This window comes from Dermacentor silvarum, chromosome 4, assembly GCF_013339745.2.
Source record: "Dermacentor silvarum isolate Dsil-2018 chromosome 4, BIME_Dsil_1.4, whole genome shotgun sequence".
NCBI classification, from domain to species: Eukaryota; Metazoa; Arthropoda; class Arachnida; order Ixodida; family Ixodidae; genus Dermacentor; species Dermacentor silvarum.
The window spans coordinates 76,235,763-76,257,003 of record NC_051157.2 but is presented as its reverse complement, the minus strand read 5'-3'; the positions used below and the strand labels follow the sequence as shown (position 1 = coordinate 76,257,003).

The 21,241-nt window shown below is 48.3% G+C and overlaps 1 protein-coding gene across 1 annotated transcript; it reads left to right on the top strand.

The window, feature by feature from the left end:
• The first annotated feature begins 671 nt into the window (after positions 1-671).
• LOC119448713 (uncharacterized) lies at positions 672-19,558 on the top strand. Its single transcript, XM_037711936.2, has 8 exons — positions 672-996; positions 6,916-7,095; positions 8,496-8,643; positions 13,296-13,459; positions 14,037-14,080; positions 16,001-16,180; positions 16,853-17,058; positions 19,354-19,558. The coding sequence occupies exons 1-8, from the start codon at positions 732-734 to the stop codon at positions 19,556-19,558; spliced, it is 1,392 nt and encodes a 463-aa protein (XP_037567864.2). The 5' UTR covers positions 672-731.
• The last annotated feature ends 1,683 nt before the right edge of the window (positions 19,559-21,241 follow it).

Sequence of the window (21,241 nt, the reverse complement as noted above, 5' to 3'; positions counted from 1 at the left end):
CGGCTGTAAAACACTTGCTGAGTAGCCCCTTAGCAACAGACGAGCGTTGCGACGGCAAGCTGTTTACTGTGCCCAAGTTTTAGTCAGTCACTGTGTATTCCTCCAAGACATTCTTGGGAACGTCAGCTCCTACGACTGCACCAGGAATTTCATGTAGGTCTGTGATTGAACAAGGCTTTTGACGTAGCACTGCAGCTGCAGTCGAGGACTAGTAATCTATAGATCGTACGCAAATTTCGCAACGTACAGCCGGTTTGCAAATCTTTCAAAGCAAGGAGTTCGCGAAAAAGCGAAATTTCCGCGCCACCTCACCACACAGCCTGGAATTTGCGTAAGTGATAGGGTGGCGGTTGTACGGGGATCGGATGTGTCGTGCACAGACTGTTCCAGTTTTGCAACGTGACCGAGTGAAACCGAGCGACACCTCTCGGCGTTCATTTTTACATCCCCCGTACACTGGATCTGGAAAGATTACTGGCCGCAATGTCTAAAAAAAAAGAAAATGCTGAGTATTTCCGCAGCTTGGGCACGCAGCCTGGTGTGCGGATTCCCCGTGTGTAGTGTTATATGTTTAAAAAACAAAATGTATTGTACGGTTTTACTGGCTACGGTCGCAAACTGCTGGATTCTCACGATCCGCAATCGGTTCGCGCTGACTGCGCAGACCTAGCGCCTGTAAGAAGCCCACCCTTCTCGCGAGACCGCGACCGTCCGAAGAGGGGGCTGCCGTCATGCTGCGGAAGCTCTCCCTCCATGGCGTCATGTCCAAGGCGCGAGGTAGCGACGAGAGTCCGCGCGCCAGTGCCAGGGTCAGGGTGCAGAAGTCGCTGCGCCAAGGCGGCAGAGGAAGGGCGGCGGCCGCCGCCACTTCCTCGCTGATCAGCCAGTGCGTCACAACGCCACGTGACCTCGACGACCTCAACGCCGAGGACGGCAGCGAGGATTTCAGCCAGATCGCTTCTCTGCTGCAAACGCTCTCGTCGCTAAGCAACCAAGGTGAGCGGCAGTAGTAGGGGGACTATTTAGCAGTTCGTCGTTCCAGCATTCCTGTACCCCAGTGCATCAACTGTTTTTTGTCGTGGCCATGTGACGTGTCCATGCGGCATCGTCTATGCGCATGCGCGGTTCGATGTGGCTAGACCTCTCAGTCGGCGCTTGACTGGAGCTGTGGCGGTCGCCAGTGACGGCATGCTAAAGCACTGTCTTCTTACTCGCATCGTGGGTTTGTGATGCTGTCTGTCATAGAATTTGCGGCACGCACTTGATAGTGTCTGAATTATGTAAATCAATAATTAGTTAAGCTGCGCTTTAAGCCCACAGATGGCTGTTATTGCGACTCGGGGTCCGGGACGAGAGACTGAGTCTTGAAGCAGGCGAAGAGGAGACGAAAGCTTTATACAATATGTACAAATATGTACAGATATGGCAGAAATAGCAGGTAATAGCTGGTAATAGCTGCCATTAGCTGGGGATAGCTGGTCAAAGCAGTAAGAGCTGGTAAGAGCGCGCCAGACCGACGGGGCGGCCGGTAGCGACTCTCTGTTTAACAATGGGCCGGTTCCTCCTTAAATCCCCTTGGCGGCGGCTCCTCGTCGACAGGAGGAAGAGGGGACGGTTGCTGACGTCACTCGCGTCGCATTGTGTCGTCGCGTCCCCCTGGCGACTCGTCGACAGGACCCCGAGGTGGCGATGATGGCCGGGGCTGCTTGCACGTCGGCAGGACACAGACGGGGCAGTTGTCGAGGTCCCCCCGCGCCGTATTGTGTCGTCGCTTCCCCTTGGCGACTCGTTGACCGGATCAAGACGGGGCGGTTGCTGAGGCACCCGCGTCGCATTGTGTCGCCGCGTCCCGTTGGCGACTAGTCGGCAGGACCTAGAGGGACGGGTGGCGATGATGGCAGGTGCTATGGCACAACAGCACCCCCGCCGCCAGACAATGCATCCAGAGGTCGAGCTGTCCGACGCAGCTCGGAAGATTGGATGCGCCGGTTGGGCGACGTCCAGGATGGTCTGGAGGTATGGGCTCTGCCGCTTTTCCCGCCGGTGGTCTTTTCTGCTGCTCGGTCCTGATAATGTCCACTGGAACGACCAAGAATCAACAACGCCAAACCACTCCGGCCAAAGCAAGCACCCTCCGAATGCTCTCCAAACCGCCAGACCAAAATCATCGAACAAAGCATTTTCCGAGATCTGGCTACGCTAAACAAAACAAAACATCAACAAAAAATTCCCGAACAACACGAGACACGTATCTGAGAGAGAAATTCGAGATACGGACCTCTTTTTTTTTTCTTTAATTGACAATGCGTGAGGGTTATAATCAAATCAGAATTGCTTTGTAAGCGATTCTTAACCGTAATGCAAGCAGGTTGGCAAATATCAAGGTTGCCGAAGATGACTTAATTTTGCCCCCGAAAGCCGTGACGCAAAGGCTGAGCGCCGCTAATCTTTGCGCTTGGGCGCCACTTCGCAAAAGTGCTTAATGAAATCCGACAACTGTCACCGCATAAAGAAATAGCCCTCCACTTAGTGCTGTCAAAATGCGCTCGGCAAAACGAGCACCACATTTATAAAGCACAGAAGCGGTGCTAACAAAAAAACAAAGAAAAAAAAATACTAAAACTCACACTAACGACATGAAAGCAAAGGTGAACACTGACACTAACTAATGCGTACAATACAAAACAAATCACAATTAAAATTACGCATTTAGGCTTTGTCTCGCCTAGGTAAACGTAATAACAACAAAACGTGAAAACATTGACGTCTTCTCTACTCGAGAGTTCAGAAATCAGGCCTCAGTAAATTAATCATTAACAAACTAAAACAATGTCGGTGTGTCGCGAACAAAAGGGACCAGAGCATAAAATGTGCTCTCCTTGGCATCGCAACTTTTCATACGCTCAACACGCGACTGAACTTGAACGCAAAGAAGAATAAAAATGAATACTAAAGGACAAATAACAGAAGGTGCTTTCAAAATGCCTTGGCTTTCAAAATGCGTGGTGTTCGCAAACACGCCCTTTCAGACGCGCTCGAGCGGGTCGCCCATTCTCGGCTCTACTCGTTGTCCACTCGCGACACCAAAACCAAGCTGATATGTCCGAAGCACCTGCGACTTTCGACCCGTGGCCTCCAAATACTGCGACAGTGACACATTCACGGACCCGCGTGCACGCTGTCCCTTTGACCGCTGGGCAGTCGCCTGTCTTTCCCCCAGGAAGGGAGTGGCAATTAAAGCAGACTATCAAGCATACCAAATGCTTCGCTACGTTCCTCTGCTTACAACTCCTTGACATCGCTGTGAACCGGCGGCATTTGCGGCGTCTGAATTTCGGAGAAATCCTGCCTTTACAGATGCGCGTCACGCCTATTATAGATCGCAGCAGCCGCCTAAGCCTCGGGTTCACCCTACTGCGCTTTTTACCAACGTGTTGGCGCTTGGCGCGCTTGACCCGGCTCGTATCGCCGCCCGAGTCCGACTTTCTCGGCTTGCGCCTTCGTCGTTTGCCCTCGGCGCGGCTCACAGGGCTCGTGGTCTCGGCACGCGTACTCGTAGGTACGCTGCCCTCTCTTCGCAGCGATATCGCTCCGTGCGGCAAAACCAAGCTAGGCTCGTGGTCGTCGCTAGATGTCTGTGCCTTTGACAGAACATGACTGCATCCGACGCCATCTGCGCTAGCCGGCTCGCCCTGAGGTCTCTCCTCAACTGACCGAATTTTATCACTGCTATCGAGATCAAAGGGGCCACTGTCGGCCACTGTTTGCAAAGCGGCCTCTCTAGACGGCGAAACAACAGTGTGTTCGCGCTCATCACTTAGCGCGGGCAAAATTGGCGCCACAGCATTTCCAATACATTCCGAACTAGCAGCCATCTCAATGGGCGGTCTGTCCTCCTCAAGCTCGGCATTGTCGCTATCAACCCGGCCTTCGCAGTCGGCCTGACTTAAAGCATCAAAATGCCTCAACAGTGCCATCTTTCCCTCATCATAGTGCCGATTCTCTGCATCAAGCAGGTGTTCCAGAACACACGAGAGTCTACGAGGAAGCAACAGGATCAACCGCTCGGACCAGAGGTCCCGGTTGACACCTTCTTTCTCGCAAACCTTTTCAAAGTCCGCAAGAAAAGTAACAATGCTATCGCCCGCCTTGAAACTACAAAGATGGTATCGCGCTGTGCGCCATATCCATGTTTGATTCTGTCGACGGCTCTCTCGTCTTGCCCTTTCCTCGGGACTTACGTGCTCTTTCGCTTCAAGCTCGCGCCTCTCACGTCGCTCGCGTTCCTTTGCCTCCAGCTTTCGCTCAACAATCATCTCCCAAGCCTCTTCGGCTTCCTCGGTCGTCACGTCCTCCGCTCGCATCACGTCGAGAATCGCTTTCCTTGCTTTTTCGGAGCCGGCGGAAATGCCCAACTCCTCGCAAATTTGATAGAGGTCCTGAACTTGGAATTCCTCCATCGCGATCTCGTTCCTCGTGTTGCTTGCCCACAAAATTTACCCTTACCTTAAACTAGAATGGACTATTCAAGGAAGGTAAATTCGTAATGCTAGCTTACCAAAACAACAAAACTCTACTAACATCTGCCTGTGCTAGAGAGGTCTGGCGACAAGAAGAGCAAACATCGGGCACTCACCCAGCCAAAGTGGTTGACGCCGGTCGATCTGGTAGCTGCCATCGAGCGGTGTAGCAGGCGTCTTCGCTCCTCGTATCTCGCAGCTTGCCATCCGCTGTTCAGATACTGGTTCGCCAATCCCATAGCTGCCATCCACTATTGCGACTCGGGGTCCGGGACGAGAGACTGAGTCTTGAAGCAGGCGAAGAGGAGACGAAAGCTTTATACAATATGTACAAATATGTACAGATATGGCAGAAATAGCAGGTAATAGCTGGTAATAGCTGCCATTAGCTGGGGATAGCTGGTCAAAGCAGTAAGAGCTGGTAAGAGCGCCCCAGACCGACGGGGCGGCCGGTAGCGACTCTCTGTTTAACAATGGGCCGGTTCCTCCTTAAATCCCCTTGGCGGCGGCTCCTCGTCGACAGGAGGAAGAGGGGACGGTTGCTGACGTCACTCGCGTCGCATTGTGTCGTCGCGTCCCCCTGGCGACTCGTCGACAGGACCCCGAGGTGGCGATGATGGCCGGGGCTGCTTGCACGTCGGCAGGACACAGACGGGGCAGTTGTCGAGGTCCCCCCGCGCCGTATTGTGTCGTCGCTTCCCCTTGGCGACTCGTTGACCGGATCAAGACGGGGCGGTTGCTGAGGCACCCGCGTCGCATTGTGTCGCCGCGTCCCGTTGGCGACTAGTCGGCAGGACCTAGAGGGACGGGTGGCGATGATGGCAGGTGCTATGGCACAACACTGTTGAGGCAAAGATCGACCTCCCGATTTTTGCTCTGCTGTCCGTGTCACTGCGTAATTTATTTATTTATTTATTTATTTATTTATTTATTTATTTATTTATTTATTTATTTATTTATTTATTTATTTATTTATTTATTTATTTATTTATTTATTTATTATTTCATGGAGCTCCGCTACCATGTTAACGTTATTGATTATGCACACCCGCACATAAATTATTGCGGTGTTATTTATCGCGATAGAGTGAGGGTGGCTTCTCCTCACATCGTCTCTGATTGCAGAGAAGCCAGCTCTGATGAACGCTTCTTGGCGATCCACGAACAGAAGCAGGCACTCAAGGCAGCTTTCGAGGCCTGCCACGAGTATCATACCACCGTCATTTTAACCGAATCTTTATAGGACCACAAGTTTCGGCGGTGGTGGTGGTCTCACAGAAAAGTGGGCCGATCCTGGTCATAGTGCAGAAAGGGTACAAGTTCAACGGCACATACCCCTGTGAGCTCGGTGGCCTTTAACGCGCCCTTGAACTACCCTTGTCACACGTGGGACCCAAAGAGACAAATTCCCCAGCCCTTCAATTCTCCTGTCGAGAAAATGGGCGTGAGCGAAGCTTGTCGTCCGATTTTAGCGTGAGGGCTTCCGAAGCCCAGTCGAAACATCAACGAAGAGCCGCCGACCCTGAGTTTAGACAAACGAAGCGGAAGCCTGCGACAGTGTCGTCTTGCCACAAGCTTCGCTTACCCCTCTTTTCTCGACAGGGGAAAGGCTCCGACTTATTTGAACTGCTCTTATTCAATATATCCGCAGGACCTATGCCTTCTGTAAAAGTCGTCATACCTCCGGAACCCGAGCTCTAGAGCACCTACGGGACAAAATGAGAAATTTCCCCATCTAAAGGAAGCTAAACTATTTTTTGGCATCACTTTAAACGGGTAACCACATGCACGCGTTCTCACTTACATCAGTTCGTCTACTTCCCTCCGGGCTGCAATGAGCTTGTTGAACAGTAATAATAATGAACGAGCTCGCTTGTTTTAAATCAGATTCATATTTGATTTATAGGTCTGAATTTTGACAACCAAGAGATTTAAATTTTATAGTTCCCGAAGTCTCGAAGCCGCACCGGCTCCTCCTTCAGGTGTGAGGTCTGTATATATAGAGTCTGCAGGGGCTGTACCGACCTCACCCCTGAAGAAAGAGCCGGTGCGGCCTTCGAAACTTTGGGACTGTTAAAATGAAAATCGTTTGGTTGGTGTCAAAACTCAGTCCTATCAATCAGTTATTCCCAACCAGACATACATTTGCGGAAAGCTCCTCTTTGAACTTTAAATCCATATTTAGTGTTCTTCTTTTTCTTTTCTAAAAGTCCCCAAGTCATCTGATTTCCATCCACCTACGCTCTTCAGTAAGCCCATATGCTGGTACCTGCTGGCACTTTTATTAATTGGGCGCGTTTGTGTATATCGCACGATCAACTCGTTCAGAAATGCGCCCGTAAAATCTTCACGGTGACAGCCACGAGCATCCCCCGTCTCGATCCCTCTCATTCAGGAAAGAAGTTGCAAACCAGCGCTCACCGCAAAGCCCAGGGCTCGATGGTGCTGCCCGACATTCCAGAGAAGATCTCCCTGGAGGACTGGTCCGTCAAGGCTTGCTGCATCGAGGATATCGTGTACCCGAGCTCTCAAAACTGGTCCTACCTGACCAATTCGGCCATCACGACCTTCACGGGTGCGGTTGGTGGTGAAACACGCGTCGCTCTTTCCGTAGTTTTCATTTTAAACAAATAGTTAACATACGAAATATATACTTTTTTTACGCTGTAGAACAGCACATGTGGACAATGGTAATTTATTTTGACTACTGTAGGGCCTTTAAGGTGCACCCAATTGTAAGAGCACGAGCGTTCTCGGATTTCATCTCCACCGGAGTGCAGCCGCTGCAGTCGGAAATCAATTCACGGCTTCATGCCTAGCCTCAGTCTAATTTTTATACCCTCTGCACACCGCAGCGGGGTGCAGTTTCCCGACTATTGCCATTGATATGATCATGCTTCCTTAATTAACATTAATGCGCACTGGAGCTGGTTCTGGTATTTCTACACAGTACTCGAGCAATCGCATCGTAGCTTGCTGCTGCGCGATTGTACAAACACCCTGTGCTAGTGCTGGCCTTCCATATCACAGTTGGAAAGGTAACGTGATCCTCGTGGCTTACATCTGAGCGACTGTAATGAGTCATTCGACGATTGCCCGCCATTCCGCCGCGGCCCAGTCTCCTACCATGAGTTAACTATGCCTTCTCCCGTGATCACTGACGTCACCACTCTCGTCCTGATCCCCTGGAGCTCAACATTTCGCACCGCTCCTGCATCTTTAATTTTGAATCCGTCCTGTGATTTGATAAATGCCAATATATACAGACTGATCCAAAGTGTCTCTCCACTACTACAGCCCCCTCGCCCCTCTTCCTTGTGATATGGACTTGGACTGAGCTCACAACCTTTATTATTGTTTCATAACAAATAGGGCGCTCACCTTGTCTCACCTTCTCTGTGTGTGTGTCAATAGGGGGCGTCCATATCCACGCTCCAGCTGCGGCTCCCCCCGTCTGAGTAACAGAAACCGATTTGAAAGGCTTTGCTTTTACTGGCTGCAAGAGCCGGAAGTACTTGCTGGAGCCGGAAACACGTCATGGTCACCATGTTTTACGCTGTACCCATTTCATCTCTCTTATTATCTACGTTGGGCCAACTGGAGCAACAAGAAATACCTCCGCATTACCTTTGGCTGTGTTCGTGTTTTCGGTCTATCACTCGCAATATTTTGACTGACACCGCGAAGAGCATTGTGAAGCATCTTCTACTTCGAGCCCTGTCCCGGTTAACAGCACTCGTCCTGTGTCGTCTTTCTTATCGTAGTTTTATTTCGCCATGTTTTTTTAAGCTATGAATTAGTACCAACTAGCTCGAGTTCGCATTTTTCTATATTGGAAAGAGTCGCTCGCCGGGCTCCCACAAGTCAAAGGGGTCCAGGTCCCTATACCTAGAGTCACCCCAGACTTTAGGTCCAGCCTTGAGAGACCGACTTGAGCGCCGTTGTGTGACCTCTGTGTTCCGCCGGCCGGCCCAGATCAGGCCTCGAGGGCGGGCGGCAGTAGTAGCAGCCTGTTCGACTCGTCGCTCACCGACTCCAGCTCGACGCTGTCCGTCGACACCGAGTGGGGCGGCCAGCCGGGCGAATCCCGCCGTAGCCAGCGCCGCGAGGCCAAAGCCGCTGGGTGAGTTCTAGGGGCAACCGTGTTTATGGCGGCGACAACTAAGATGCTTGTTGCTTGACTTCTCATTAAGGTTGCGCAAGTGCTCAGAATTTCGAATATAATCGAAGTAGGGGTGTGCGAATGTTTGAGACCGAATTGAATTCGAATGGAATAGGGCCAGAAGCGAATCGAATATGAATCGAATAGCGCCAGGCGCGAATCGAATCGAAAATCGAATATTTTTCAAATAGTTTGCGAATAACGTACAGCCTTCTCGCCACTAATCTCGAATAATTTTTGCATCCTGGCATTCCCAACATTCAAGTTTCTGTCATTACACTGCCCATTATAAAGCATGCTTTATTAAAAGCACAAATAGAGCGTCTGAAGCAATTAACTAAGCGTTTTGTTCGCAAGCTTAGGGTTCTTCGGAGCATATGCGGGCGGTCATGTGGTATCATATAAAGTTTAGAAAGGCAGCCTGGTTGGCTAATCAATATATGTGTACACCTTCGCGACCAAATAAGAAATTAGTGCCGTCTGCGGCGATAGCAGAGCGGAAAAAAAAGACATATTTCTCTATACTTGAAATTGTCGCGGCAGATAGTGCCACTTTTGTATCAACTATATTTCTATGGAACGTATTCATGTACGTTAAATCCGATAAAAGGGCAAAGGTGCCGTATCTACAAATAGTAGCAAACATTAGCAACTGCCGAAGTGCGTGTCTAAGCAACATCTTATTACGAGTGATCGTGTTTAGTCAGAAAAGTCTGGCTTTCCGAGAAACGCAAAGTACTGTCCATTATTATGTCCACTGTGGGTGGAATGAAAGTTATCGCATTTTGTCGCAATTTCCAGTTTGATCGTGTGCATTCGACGACGTAAAGTATCCGAAAACTATCCGAATTTTCAAATAGTTAATGTTCGATTTGAAAACCTAATTAAATAGCAACTATCACATTCGAGTACCGAATCAAATGGGACAATATTCGATTCGTTATTCGAAAGCTTAGAATGCTCGAACGCCCCTGAATCATAGAAACGGATACTTAGGCTTCGAATCGATGTGTTTAATACAAACATTTCAAGTGTGGTATGCCTGAATACTCAATTATAGGCAATTACACGAAGTTAAGAGAATTATTTGATTCTGTCTGCCCATCGAAAAATGTGCATGGTACCACCGGTCGCTTCATGCGCCGGATGCAAGACTACCGGCTACTTTGCTTACCTCTCTTGCTTATTTGCAGGCTCTCCATTTTGGAGGACTTCAAGCAGCACTGTGTGTTGAACTAAATGACATTTATTTTCCAATTTCTTGCCTCCCTGCGATTTTTTCTTCGTTTAGAAGCACAATAACGTTCAGTTCCAGATTGGATATTGATGCCTGTATTCCTGCAATACTCCTCAAGGACAATTTTCGAAAGTTTAGATATTGCACTTTATACCTCTGCCGCAGTTAATTGATCTTCTTTAATGATATAGCACGACTGGTTGTTTCTAATTGTCATCGTTATATACTTCTCTTAAGCAACAACGGTGCAGATCCCTATGAAGGCAGTTCTAGCTTGATGCACACCTACGCGTACAGTATATGGGGCATCTTATTATTCACAATCACAAATAAAGACCACACGATACTTCCTCAACCAGGTTGCGCTGTTTCATGAAAAGAAGGGATAAATGTTAAATTTGAAGAAGATGTGTGCGGATGTTACTGATAGTGCTCCGTCGTTTTGACACGCGACAGAACATCTGTCTCTAGCACTGATTGGAAGCAACACGTTGAGTTTATCGTCAAGCTTTGTAGTGCCTATCCAAAAGCAACAAGGCTCGCTGCCATTCTACGTTCCGAAGAAAAATGGTGATAAATTTGTTGACAGATTTACTTGGACTCATCGCTGTTAATTAGTTGAAAATTAACGTCGTATTTTCGGTTGGTCGCTTTCAGCGATACGTTCACTTCCACGCAGAGGCGCAAGAACATTTTTCCTCTTTTTTTATCCGTCAGAGAGAATAACCATCATAATCACTGTCACCTTACCTTATACAGGAGTACAGAAAATTAAAAAAAAAAAGCGTGCAGACAATACGCATGGAAGTTGCCACCGAAAAGGTGGACTGACACCGTTAGCTCACAGTAAAAAATAAGAAGGTCACTCTCTCCAAATGGGGTGCCAGTTTACGCAAGTTCTGTTAGGGCAGTTTATTATAGCTAACACTGTAGTAACCATCTGTTTCTGTTGGCCCGTAGCACATGAACGCTACCTGTGTTGCAGGATATACGCAAAGTTTACATCAGCTGTTCGTGCATCCGTTTTGAACATTCAAGTCGTCTGTCGGCGCACCATGTCAAGGAGTATTATGCTTTTCTTTTACACAAAACGTAATGGTTTCTTCCCTCACTGTTTATGGCCCGGCATCATGGGCCAGATTCACAAAGATTTTCTTTCGTTAGTGCTCTTTGCCATTGGCCGGCCGCCTTAGATAAAAATCAAAGCCCCTTTCTTAAAGAAAGATGGTTGAACGCGAAGCTTTCTCCCATGCAAACTGAATCAAAGTCAAAGTTCAAAGCCAACGACCAGGCAACGAATCCACTAAATGCTGAGCGACACGATGCGATGCATATGTGATTGGACTGCTTGTTTAGGATTGTATGTGTTAAGTTGAATGAACATACATTTCGTTAAGTTGCATAGTCTTTATTTTAAATCATGTAGCCATTGATTACACGCACACACTAACACTTTCACGGACGACTGTGGTATACGGTCAGAGGCTCTGCTGTTGCCGATACACGGGATCGGCCTTACGGGCACGATCGCGCTCGCCCTTACGTTCGCGTACGGCAGCCTCTTCTGTCGTGCGCTGCACCCGCGGCCTACCCATGGGGACGGCCGGGAATGCATTTGCCTGACTCGCGTAATGCAATGCAGATATATACAGTTCGTCTGGGTAGCGTGGCGTTGCTGTTCCCATTGTTCTTATCGGTACAACTGCGAATGCAAAGTGTAGTGTTCTACGATATGTATGTCGTGCTCCGTTCTTCTATTGTGTGCGCAGATGCGCAGATAGTTCCATTGTGTGAGTTGGCTTTATTGCAGTGCGTTTTCGACGCTCACGGACGAATCAGTGAGACATAGAAAGCTTTGCTTTAATATTATGTCTGGCATCCGGATGGGCTGAAATTCTTTCATACGAAAAATTCTTGCTTAAGAAGCTTTTGTGAATTGGGGCCCATGTTCGTTACTTACGCAGATTTACACATTAGAGTGTCGTAACACCCTGCACGAAGTCTACAACCGCGGGGGTACCCGATATACGTAGGGAAGTTTGTTGAAGTCGCGATAGTTCTGTTCACCATCATTGCAGCATGCTCGACAACTGCACGTTAAAGAACCCCAGGTGGTCAAAATTAATCCGGAGCCCTCCACTACGGCGTGCCTCATAATCAGAACTGGTTTTGGCACGTAAAACCCCAGAAAGAAGAACTACATGACATAAACGCAAATCCCACGCAATCATTGCCACTTACAACTTCATCTCACCACGTTCCTTTCTACTAGCTCAACCACTTGGTTAATCCGCACTGAAATTGCGAGAGTTACACTTAAAAGTAATTCAAAAGTGACTGCAATCCCTCCGTTTAAAACGTTGCTCCGAGCATTAGCCCTTCACCCAGTTTTCTATAGAGATATGACTCAATATAACCACAGCTGCGGGCGATGCCTTTGCGTTGTAGCCGTAAGCTAAGTGCCGAATATTTTTTGAAAAACTTCGGGCTGGGGCCAGTGTTGTACCTTATTTTCACTGACACTTTTAATCATCTCGTATCGCAGCGTATTTTATCCTCAGGAATATATTAACTTCCTCTAAACTTTTTCATCGTATCTGTGCAGAGCTTACGTCTATGGTGTGGTTTCCATAACCATTATACATCCTTCTGCGAACGTTTGACAAACAACAACCGTTCTTCTGCTGTATTTCGCTTCTTCTATGATTCGATGAAACAGTTTCACCGGGTGCAGACACCAGTACCGCTGCTTTTGGCTACGAATACGAATGCATTAAACACAAAAAGAGTCGGTACGTTAGGCTATATCTCTGAAACAAGCATCATAGCTAGCTCATCTCAGCTAACAGTTGAACTGAATGCTTGGCAGAGGACCGCATGCGCTTTGTCCTATGAACAGCTTCACGTGGCATAACCTAGCCAATGTACTGGTCCGACTACTCAGATTAGGCAACGCGCGGGCCACAAAGCCATTTACGAGTGTTCTCTTAGTGTGTTCGAGCAAGTTGCTTCGCTACCTAGAAAATATATTTTGTACTCGGTAGTTTGTGAAGGCGCGTCTAGAAATCGCCAAAGGTACTGCAGGCCTTACTTTGTGTCAAACTATCTACGTAAAAAGAAAAGGCTGTACACGACCCAAATCCATGGGTATAAAAGAAGGACTCGTGATGCAGTTTAAGCTCTGCTGAAGGCAACACACTGTAAACAAGTTCCACGTCTTCAGTGGCTGTACAGGCCCTTTCACCTGATGCGTCTTGAGCTGCTTCTGGCTCTCGGCAATCGGAGAGACGGTATCAGCGAAGCCTGAGCAAAGATTTCTTGAAAAGAAAGCCCCCTCGAATTAACCAGGGACGATACGGTCGCGTTCTCCTCGCAGGCTCCGTTGCCGGCGCAACGAAAATCCCGACATCGTGGTGCTCCTGGGCGCAACGAGGTTCCCGTGCCACCGTTCTCTGCTCTCCGTGCACTCGCGGTACTTCCAGGAGATCCTCGCTGCTAATCCTCAGACACAGAAGGAAAGTTGCGCCAACAAATCCTTTCGTATACCCTATACCCCTCTATCTTGTTATAGTTACATGCAGCCCGAACGAAGCTGCGCCGGTGGTTGATCTTATCAGCAGGGGAACGTTGAAACGTCCGTCCTCCCCCACTACTGTGAAACTTTTTATTTGTCATCCATCGTCCTTGTTATCAATGTTATATTCGCTATTCGTAGCGCACAGTTAACAATACCGTGTGCTTGAGCGTCAGATTTTCTTTTTCAACTTCTTTTTAATTATCTTTGGTAGGCAGTACTGGGACCTAGCTTTTGTAAAAGAGGACGGGTGTGCCTTTTCAAGCACTCAACATCGCCTCAGCTGCGGGGAACTAACGAGAAGGCTGAGCACGACAGCCTCCCCCGCAACAGGCTTGGCGACGTGAACAAAAGAATGCTGTCGAACCGGCGTGACTTGTGTCCCCGTGGAGAAGCGCGTTCTCTTGAGTCGAAGACAAAAGACCCGCGCCCATTTCAGCACGAGTGCGCTCTTTAGTCCAAGTTCTTAAACAGCGAACGTTCGATGGAAAGTTTTTCTCTCGTTACTCTTGTTCGCTGTAACCAAATCTCTGTTCGGCTCAGCTCGCCGTCTGGATCCTTTCCACACGGCGTCGGGCGTCGTCTTGGTAAGGAAGCTCCCGAAAAGGATCCGCCGGCAATGTGCCGTATCTATGGGGAGGGAAAACAACGGGGAGACTACATCTAGCAACAGCAAACTAACCTCTTTGAGGCCCCAAAGGCAGCTTGGCCAACGAGCCGGCCGTCCAAGAAAGGTATATATAGTTCTAGCACAACGGGCACGTCGGCGAGGGGACAACGGCATCCCGCCGACGACAACGCAGCCGCTGGAGCCAACCTTATTAGCGGGCCTGCCGGCAGTGTCATCCCTAAAAGCCACCGCTACTCCAACACAGGGTGTATATATATACGAACATATCCCGTTGTCCGCGCGTAAAATACTTTCGCGGGAGGCAAATAATCTCCCCCTCTTTGGAAGAAGACAGGAGGGAAGCCGACGTGAGGGACTGCATGAGCGTGTGATACCATCAGCGAGCCCTTTTCGTGCCCGTACACCCCCCCCCCCCCTCACGCCCCCTTTCCATCGCTCTCTCTCTCTCTCCCTCTCTTGGCGTCCCACTATCAAATTACCGATTTCCGGTCGATAGACGAGCACCAAATGACGATGGCGAAGTGGAGAGGGGACCACAGTCTGCGCTGCCCAACAGTTATATACATCAACAGTGGTGTGCGTTTGTGCGTGTGGGCTCCCACGGCGTGAACAATGCGCAACCGAAGCTGGTCTTAGCCTCTTCTCATACTAACGAACGATGGGGTACAGGCCTACGGGCCTGGCTGGGTAGGAGCGAAGAATACTCCTTGCTTGCGAGATGCTCCTTTTTTTTTTTTTTCCCCACCCACGCTTCTTTTTTTTTTCTTTTTTTTTGCGGGAAAGCAGCTGGGAACAAAATAAAGCAGGTAACATGGGGAATAAGCGCTCATAGGTACTTTTACCTATTCCATAATCTGCATCTTTTTCCGCCAGCGTTGTACGGCTCAGTGCGTCTCCCTCAACAGTAAAAGGAGAGGAAAATGGAAAAAGCCGTTGGTGGTGAGCTAGAACAAAAGGGAAACTTAACGCCGGAGGATAAGAGGGTGAATGACACTTCAACAATCGAAACCACTCCAGGGAAGACTCTCGAGAGGCATGTACAGGCAACGATGTTTATAACGTGGAATGCTGCCGACGTTCTCCATTGTGGTCGCCTGGCGCCGTATTCTGAAACGATCCACTTCGACGATACTATCGCCTTGGCCAACGGCGCTGGTTGAGCACGACGTCATCCAATTTTGCTCAACCAGCCAATCAGCGCGCGCCTGACGGCGATATTGTCGCCGAGGCGATAGTATCGCCGAAGTGGATCGTTTCAGAATGCGGCCCCTGCTCTTGTGAGAGTCCTCTTTCTTTAAGTATGGTGGAGAAGGGGAGGAGGGGAGGGGGGGGTGAACTCCCATGCTACGGGCTTTTCAAATCAAAGGCCACACTCAAATTGCTTTCAAGAGTGCAAACATTGGGTAGTTGGTCGTAAATATTTGGTTCGGCAAACCGCTAAGGACCCGGGCAAAGGTTAAGGCACATTGAAAACATTAAAGCACATGTGCCTTAACGCGTCCGCGTCCTTAGCGCTGTGCCCAACAAAATATGCTTCCAAGACGCCGTAGTGGCTAGATTCACAGATGCCTCGAATAAATGCTTTCAATGAGACTATATTTCCAACAGAAAAGTTTAGGAATGTGCGAATACCAATTTTGAGATCAAATCGAATACGAATCAAACTTGTTCAATCCTTGGAATGATCAGCCTTTGATTTGACTGTGACACACAGGCAGCATATTAGCTATCACGCGAACCTCGCACTAAACCTTAGCAGAACAATAACGAAACTTACTGCATGCGACCCTTACCTGGGGCTACATTGACCCTCTACATAGGGTCAATGTAGTCAATGCGTACAGGTCTTAGGTGGGGTCAACGTGGCCCTACGTAGGGCCATCAGAGACGTCTTTCAATGCAGTTGGAGCTACAAGGAGTGTCTGGCGACGCTTTCCACGCGCTACTTGACTACATGTACTCTGGCAAACTGCACCTCACCTGCCAAAACATCGGGAAGCTCTATGTTACCGCTAGCATCCTCAAGATAGCCAGGGTCAAGAAAAAGTGTGCGAGGGTAAGCATGTTGAAACAAGAGTTGCTGCTGATCGGGTCGTTCGTGATAATTTCCAAGCGAAGTAACATTTTACGTTTCTCTCTTTTTTTCCCACCTAAACTTATAGTTGCGACACGACTGTCACTTAGAGCGTCGCGAAAAAGTGACCGCTTTTTTTTTTTTTCTTTTTGGCATGCTCCTTGTTTTACAGGCTGTTATTTGTCGATTATGAAAGACCAACTAGCGCCCATTTCTTCCCTTGTGCAAAAATTGAAGATGAATGGGTTAAAAAATGAATATGTAACGTTAGCCAAAAGTACGTAAAATATATCGATGCTCGGCATCCCGTGAGCTACAGGGTACAATAACATGTTCGTGAGAAAAACTGGGGCCAAACTCACAAAGCTGGTTAACATTATCACTGGATAAAATTTGCTTTTACTAAAGGTTGTAGCGCAAGAGCGCTTTTTGTGAATATGGGCCCTGCTCCTAGACTGCAGTACATACGCGTTCTTATTTGCATATCCCCCCCCCCCCTCAAAAACAAATACTAAGAAAGACCTGGCATTAGACTGCCTCCCTTTCCCCGATATTCTCTCGTAAGAGATATACAGGAGACTTTTCTTTCAAGCCTAAAGATAGCGGACGCCCGTTTCTGTCGCGTGTTCTCGTATACGTCCGATGCCGACGCAGATCCTGACCAAGTCTCCGTACGACCCAAAGCACGCGGTGTACGTCTACGTGACGGCGCGCAAGTACGGCTTGGCGTCGGTGTGTAAGCGGGCCCTGAAACTGCTGCACCACCGACTGGAAGAGACGGTCACATGCAAGCCGTTCCTCGACCTGGATGTCAACCAGGTCTGCGAGGTGCTCTCGGGAAACACCGTCGGCGCCAGAGGGTGAGTCCACCTGTTCCTCGCCAACGCAGTCTCTACCTCGGTGCCTTATGGTCGAAGCTGCGATTCCCACTCTGTACGCATCGATGATCACCTCTGTGACCGGGGTCTTGCTGGACATCGCGCTCACAGGTGGATTTGAAGTGGGAGAAGAGGGTACTATTTCAGTGTCGGAACACCCCGCCACCACAGCCCCTCTTTCCAATAGTTCGGTGTACCAATAGGGGATTTGCATCGAGACAACAACCCCGTACTGCAGTCATGTGACGCTGGTTTTAGACTGCCATTGCGCATAGCAGCCGCAATGTAGCCGGTCGTTTGCTTACCACGTGCTGTTTTTGCAGCGTTCGTTACCTACGTTTTGACGTGCCAACCTATAAGCAGTGTGTTGTCAACTGTATAAACCGTTCAAGCCATAGGATACATTATAAGTGCGCAACATTCAATACAGCCTTTACTGCACCGATTTCACATGTGAGCTTCACTGCTCTGTGGCCGTGCCCAACGTTCGCCTGCAGTTGGCACTAATTGTGGCAGTTATTAAGTGCAACAGCTTTGATTTACCAGTCCCTCAGTATTTTTGCAGTGGAAACGTGACTATCTATCATACCATCGTAATAAACAGCGTCCCTTGCTCAAATCCGTGTAAGGGGGCAGCGATCAAGTTTTTTTAGCCTATAGGATGCCACACAATCGGGCAGCCCGATTGCGTGGCCGAAGACTGTAGCGTTTACGAGGCCACGCTTCGGCCGTGCTAAATGACCGCATGGGATTGCAACGTCAATACATAAGACATCATAGCATGCCGGAATGCTTTGTTTGTGTCCCAAATTTTCATGTAGTTTGCTCTCTTTTCATGTAGTTTGCAATCCGGAGTGGCGTAAAACTGGACAAAGAAATTGTAGCTCCTGCAGTCAAGGCTCGTCGCCCCTTTTGCATCGTAGTAGTCATTGACGCGTTCGTAGTGCGGGCGCCGGAACATGCTAAAATATTACACCCGTCCGGTTGCGGGATAACCAGCTTGATTTTGAGGTGGTAGTTTTTTGGCGAACATGCTATATGTGTGGCAGAATACCACAGCAAGTTCAATCACGTCTGAGCAGGGAGCGTGAGCCCCACGGACAGTTTCTTTTAAAAAAGATTGTGAGAAAAACTGATAAAGTATGGCAATGTTATTAATTTACATTTTCTGTTTTATCACTTTTTCCGTAGTTTCACTAACATTTTCTGTTGATGACTTTTTTCTGTTATTTCACAGAAAAAAAGAATTTTTACATAGATTGCTCCCTTATAGGGAGTAACTTTTGCCTCCCCTGATGACTGTGCCTTTCATGGGAGATGGAAGTGTCAAATGCTGGGACGCGGTAGTAACAAATCACACAAGCACACTACACAGAACAAATGAGATCTAACAGTACAGTGGGCAATAAAACACCCGGCACTACTCGACACATCCGAGTATCTACTCTACCGGAATTTGTAGCCGTGCTTTGAGTTGCATGACTCGTGCGTAGAGCCGACTGTAACTTTTTGGGAAATTAAGACCAATTGGATCACGCAGACGAGATCAATGTTTTACCTATAGTTACGTGGCTGCTGAAGCTGCACACAAATGTTAATTCAGGACAGTAAAAAGAGGAACAAATCTCATTTCGCTCACTGTATTGCTGACAAATGTTTTCCTTTACCGTATAGTAACCAATTCTGTTAAAATTAAAATTAAACTATCTTGAGCATAAGCATAAAAAATATTGTTAAATCAAACAATTCCTCTTGTCTTTTTTTTTTCGTTGAAATAAATTTTCAGTGGTAAGAACACAATTTTTTTCGTTCTCTGTATGTGCGTATTGTTTTGTCACATGTTCTCGCAGGCACGTCTATCTTTCGCGATGGTGGCGGCAACCCAGTGTTACGTTGTGCGCACAGAGAGTGGTTGGCATTATTTAAAAGTCCTATAGCAACATCGTGAGAAAGGAAAAGAGGTTACGATCATACTGAAAACACACCCAACGTAGAGTCCTTGCTAAGCTTCTAATCAAAGTAACACCAACACATTGCTCCTACAAGACGCGGTATGTGGGGTGGCGACTGAGCTGAAGACTCAGATCGTTTGCGAACTCCGACCATCCAACATGGCGCAATTACCAATACATCGAGTAATCAAAAGAGCCGTTGACCGTCGACTACACATCTCGAGCCCAGTGGAGAGGAAACGGAACGCTCCGTCGGAGCTAGCGCGCCAACCGCTGGAGTAACAGCGCGCCCCTCGTTTGAGCGAGGTTCCTGCAACGCGCGCAGTGAGATGGTGATGTTCTTGGCGGCCCTGCACTGGCTCAACCACAACTACCTGGAGAACGAGCCGTACGTGCTGAAGGTGATGCAGTGTGTGCGCTTCGGCACCATGAGCATCGAGGAGCTGCTGTGCTGCCTGCACCCGCCGCTGCTGCCCGGCATTATGGAGGTGCACGAGGTGCGCGCCCACATCCTGGCTGCCCTCTGGTGAGCGTAACGACGCCGGCAACGCCGTACAGAAAAACAATATATATTTCTCTATGGTAACGCATATGAAGCACTCGGTGCTGCGTATAGAAAAAAATATTATTTCACTGGTGATGAAGATCACCTAAGAGTTCTCGATGCAATCTGCTACTACCTACCCAGCCTGCAAGATGCGCGTATCTGGTCTACTGTATAGTTGCACGAGAGTCACGAAACAGCAGTCCACAAGCTTGACTTGCATAGACATACACTTACATATAGACAATCACGTGGATGCAATAACATGTACGGAGGTCTTCTTCTTCTTCTTCCTGGGGTTTTACTTGCCAAAATCAGTTATGATTATGAGGCACGCCGTAGTGGAGGGCTCCGGATTAATTTTGACCACCTGGGGTTCTTTAGCGTGCACTCCAACGCAAGCACACGGGCGTTTTTGCATTTTCGCCTCCATCGAAAATGCGGCCGCCGCGGCCCATGTACGGAGGTCAAAACACTTGCCTAGGACGCGCGAGGCGCATGCTCCTGACTGTGCTGGCGACATTGCCAATAACTATAGGGCTTCTGCGCTTTCGGATAAATCCGAACTCCAAAAAACTCTGGCTGGTAATTTTTTTCTTTCAGAGTTCGGATTTATTCGAAAAATTCTGATTTTGAGGGCACGTAGCCTTGAAATACTCGAAAACAGCTTTTGTTACTCGGACTTGCCAATACATTTCACCGTGAACACCAACAATGCATTACAGCTTACAAAAATCCACACGCCAAAAAAAACGTAACAAACTGGGCTGGAGATAGAAAAACATAACCAAAACGAGTTTCCTTGCTAAGAAGCACACAGACAGACTCGCTGCGCTGCACTCTTCCGTTCGGCGGCGCTACACTCGCTTTCCTCTCTGTCAGAACACACCATGAACGCGCGCATACCTCTCCTGGGTGAATGCTAAGTGCGTCTCCATTGTAAAGGAATGGTCAGCCAACATGTTCAATTTTTAGGTTAGTATCTCAAATTTCGTAGCTATCTAAACCTAACATTCGCTCTCAAACGAGGCAATGGATTGAAACCGAAGTAGGAGGCTTACTGTGATATCAGCCTATGCTAAATTTTGTTTTTACGTTTCCTTATTCTATGTACCATCCCTACTTTTGCGCCGTTAATCCTGCAACCGTTTTTTACTGGTTTTTAATGTGGCGTTACGAGAGGGCCGGCATTTGGCGGATGTCATCTGACATCGACTTTTGCGCTATCAGACATATGATGTGAAATAATTGGTTGAGCCCACGGTGTTCTGGCACATGCCCGCCGACGACTGGCCTTTCCTTTCACGTTGTGCACTGCATATCCAAGCCTTCCCAGTATACAGTGTGAATGTCGAAAGGGCGTTCTCTATGTCCCGTGCCGTGAACAAGAAGAAGCTTGCCACAGTTGTGGATGCAAAGATTGAAAAGTATGCTTGTATATGTTACAAGTTGTAAACAGCGACAATGATTCTGGAACTAGTTGCTCAATACATCTATATTTCAGTACTGGTAGTGTGTTTTTGTATTAGAGAACAGTTGCCTAAAATTTGGTCGAAATAAATAAAACCCGAAAAATCTCCGATTTTGAGTCTTGTCACCGTATGTTTAATTGAAACGCACCGAAAAAGTCCGAATTTCTTTAAAAAACAGTAACTTCGGAAAACAAACT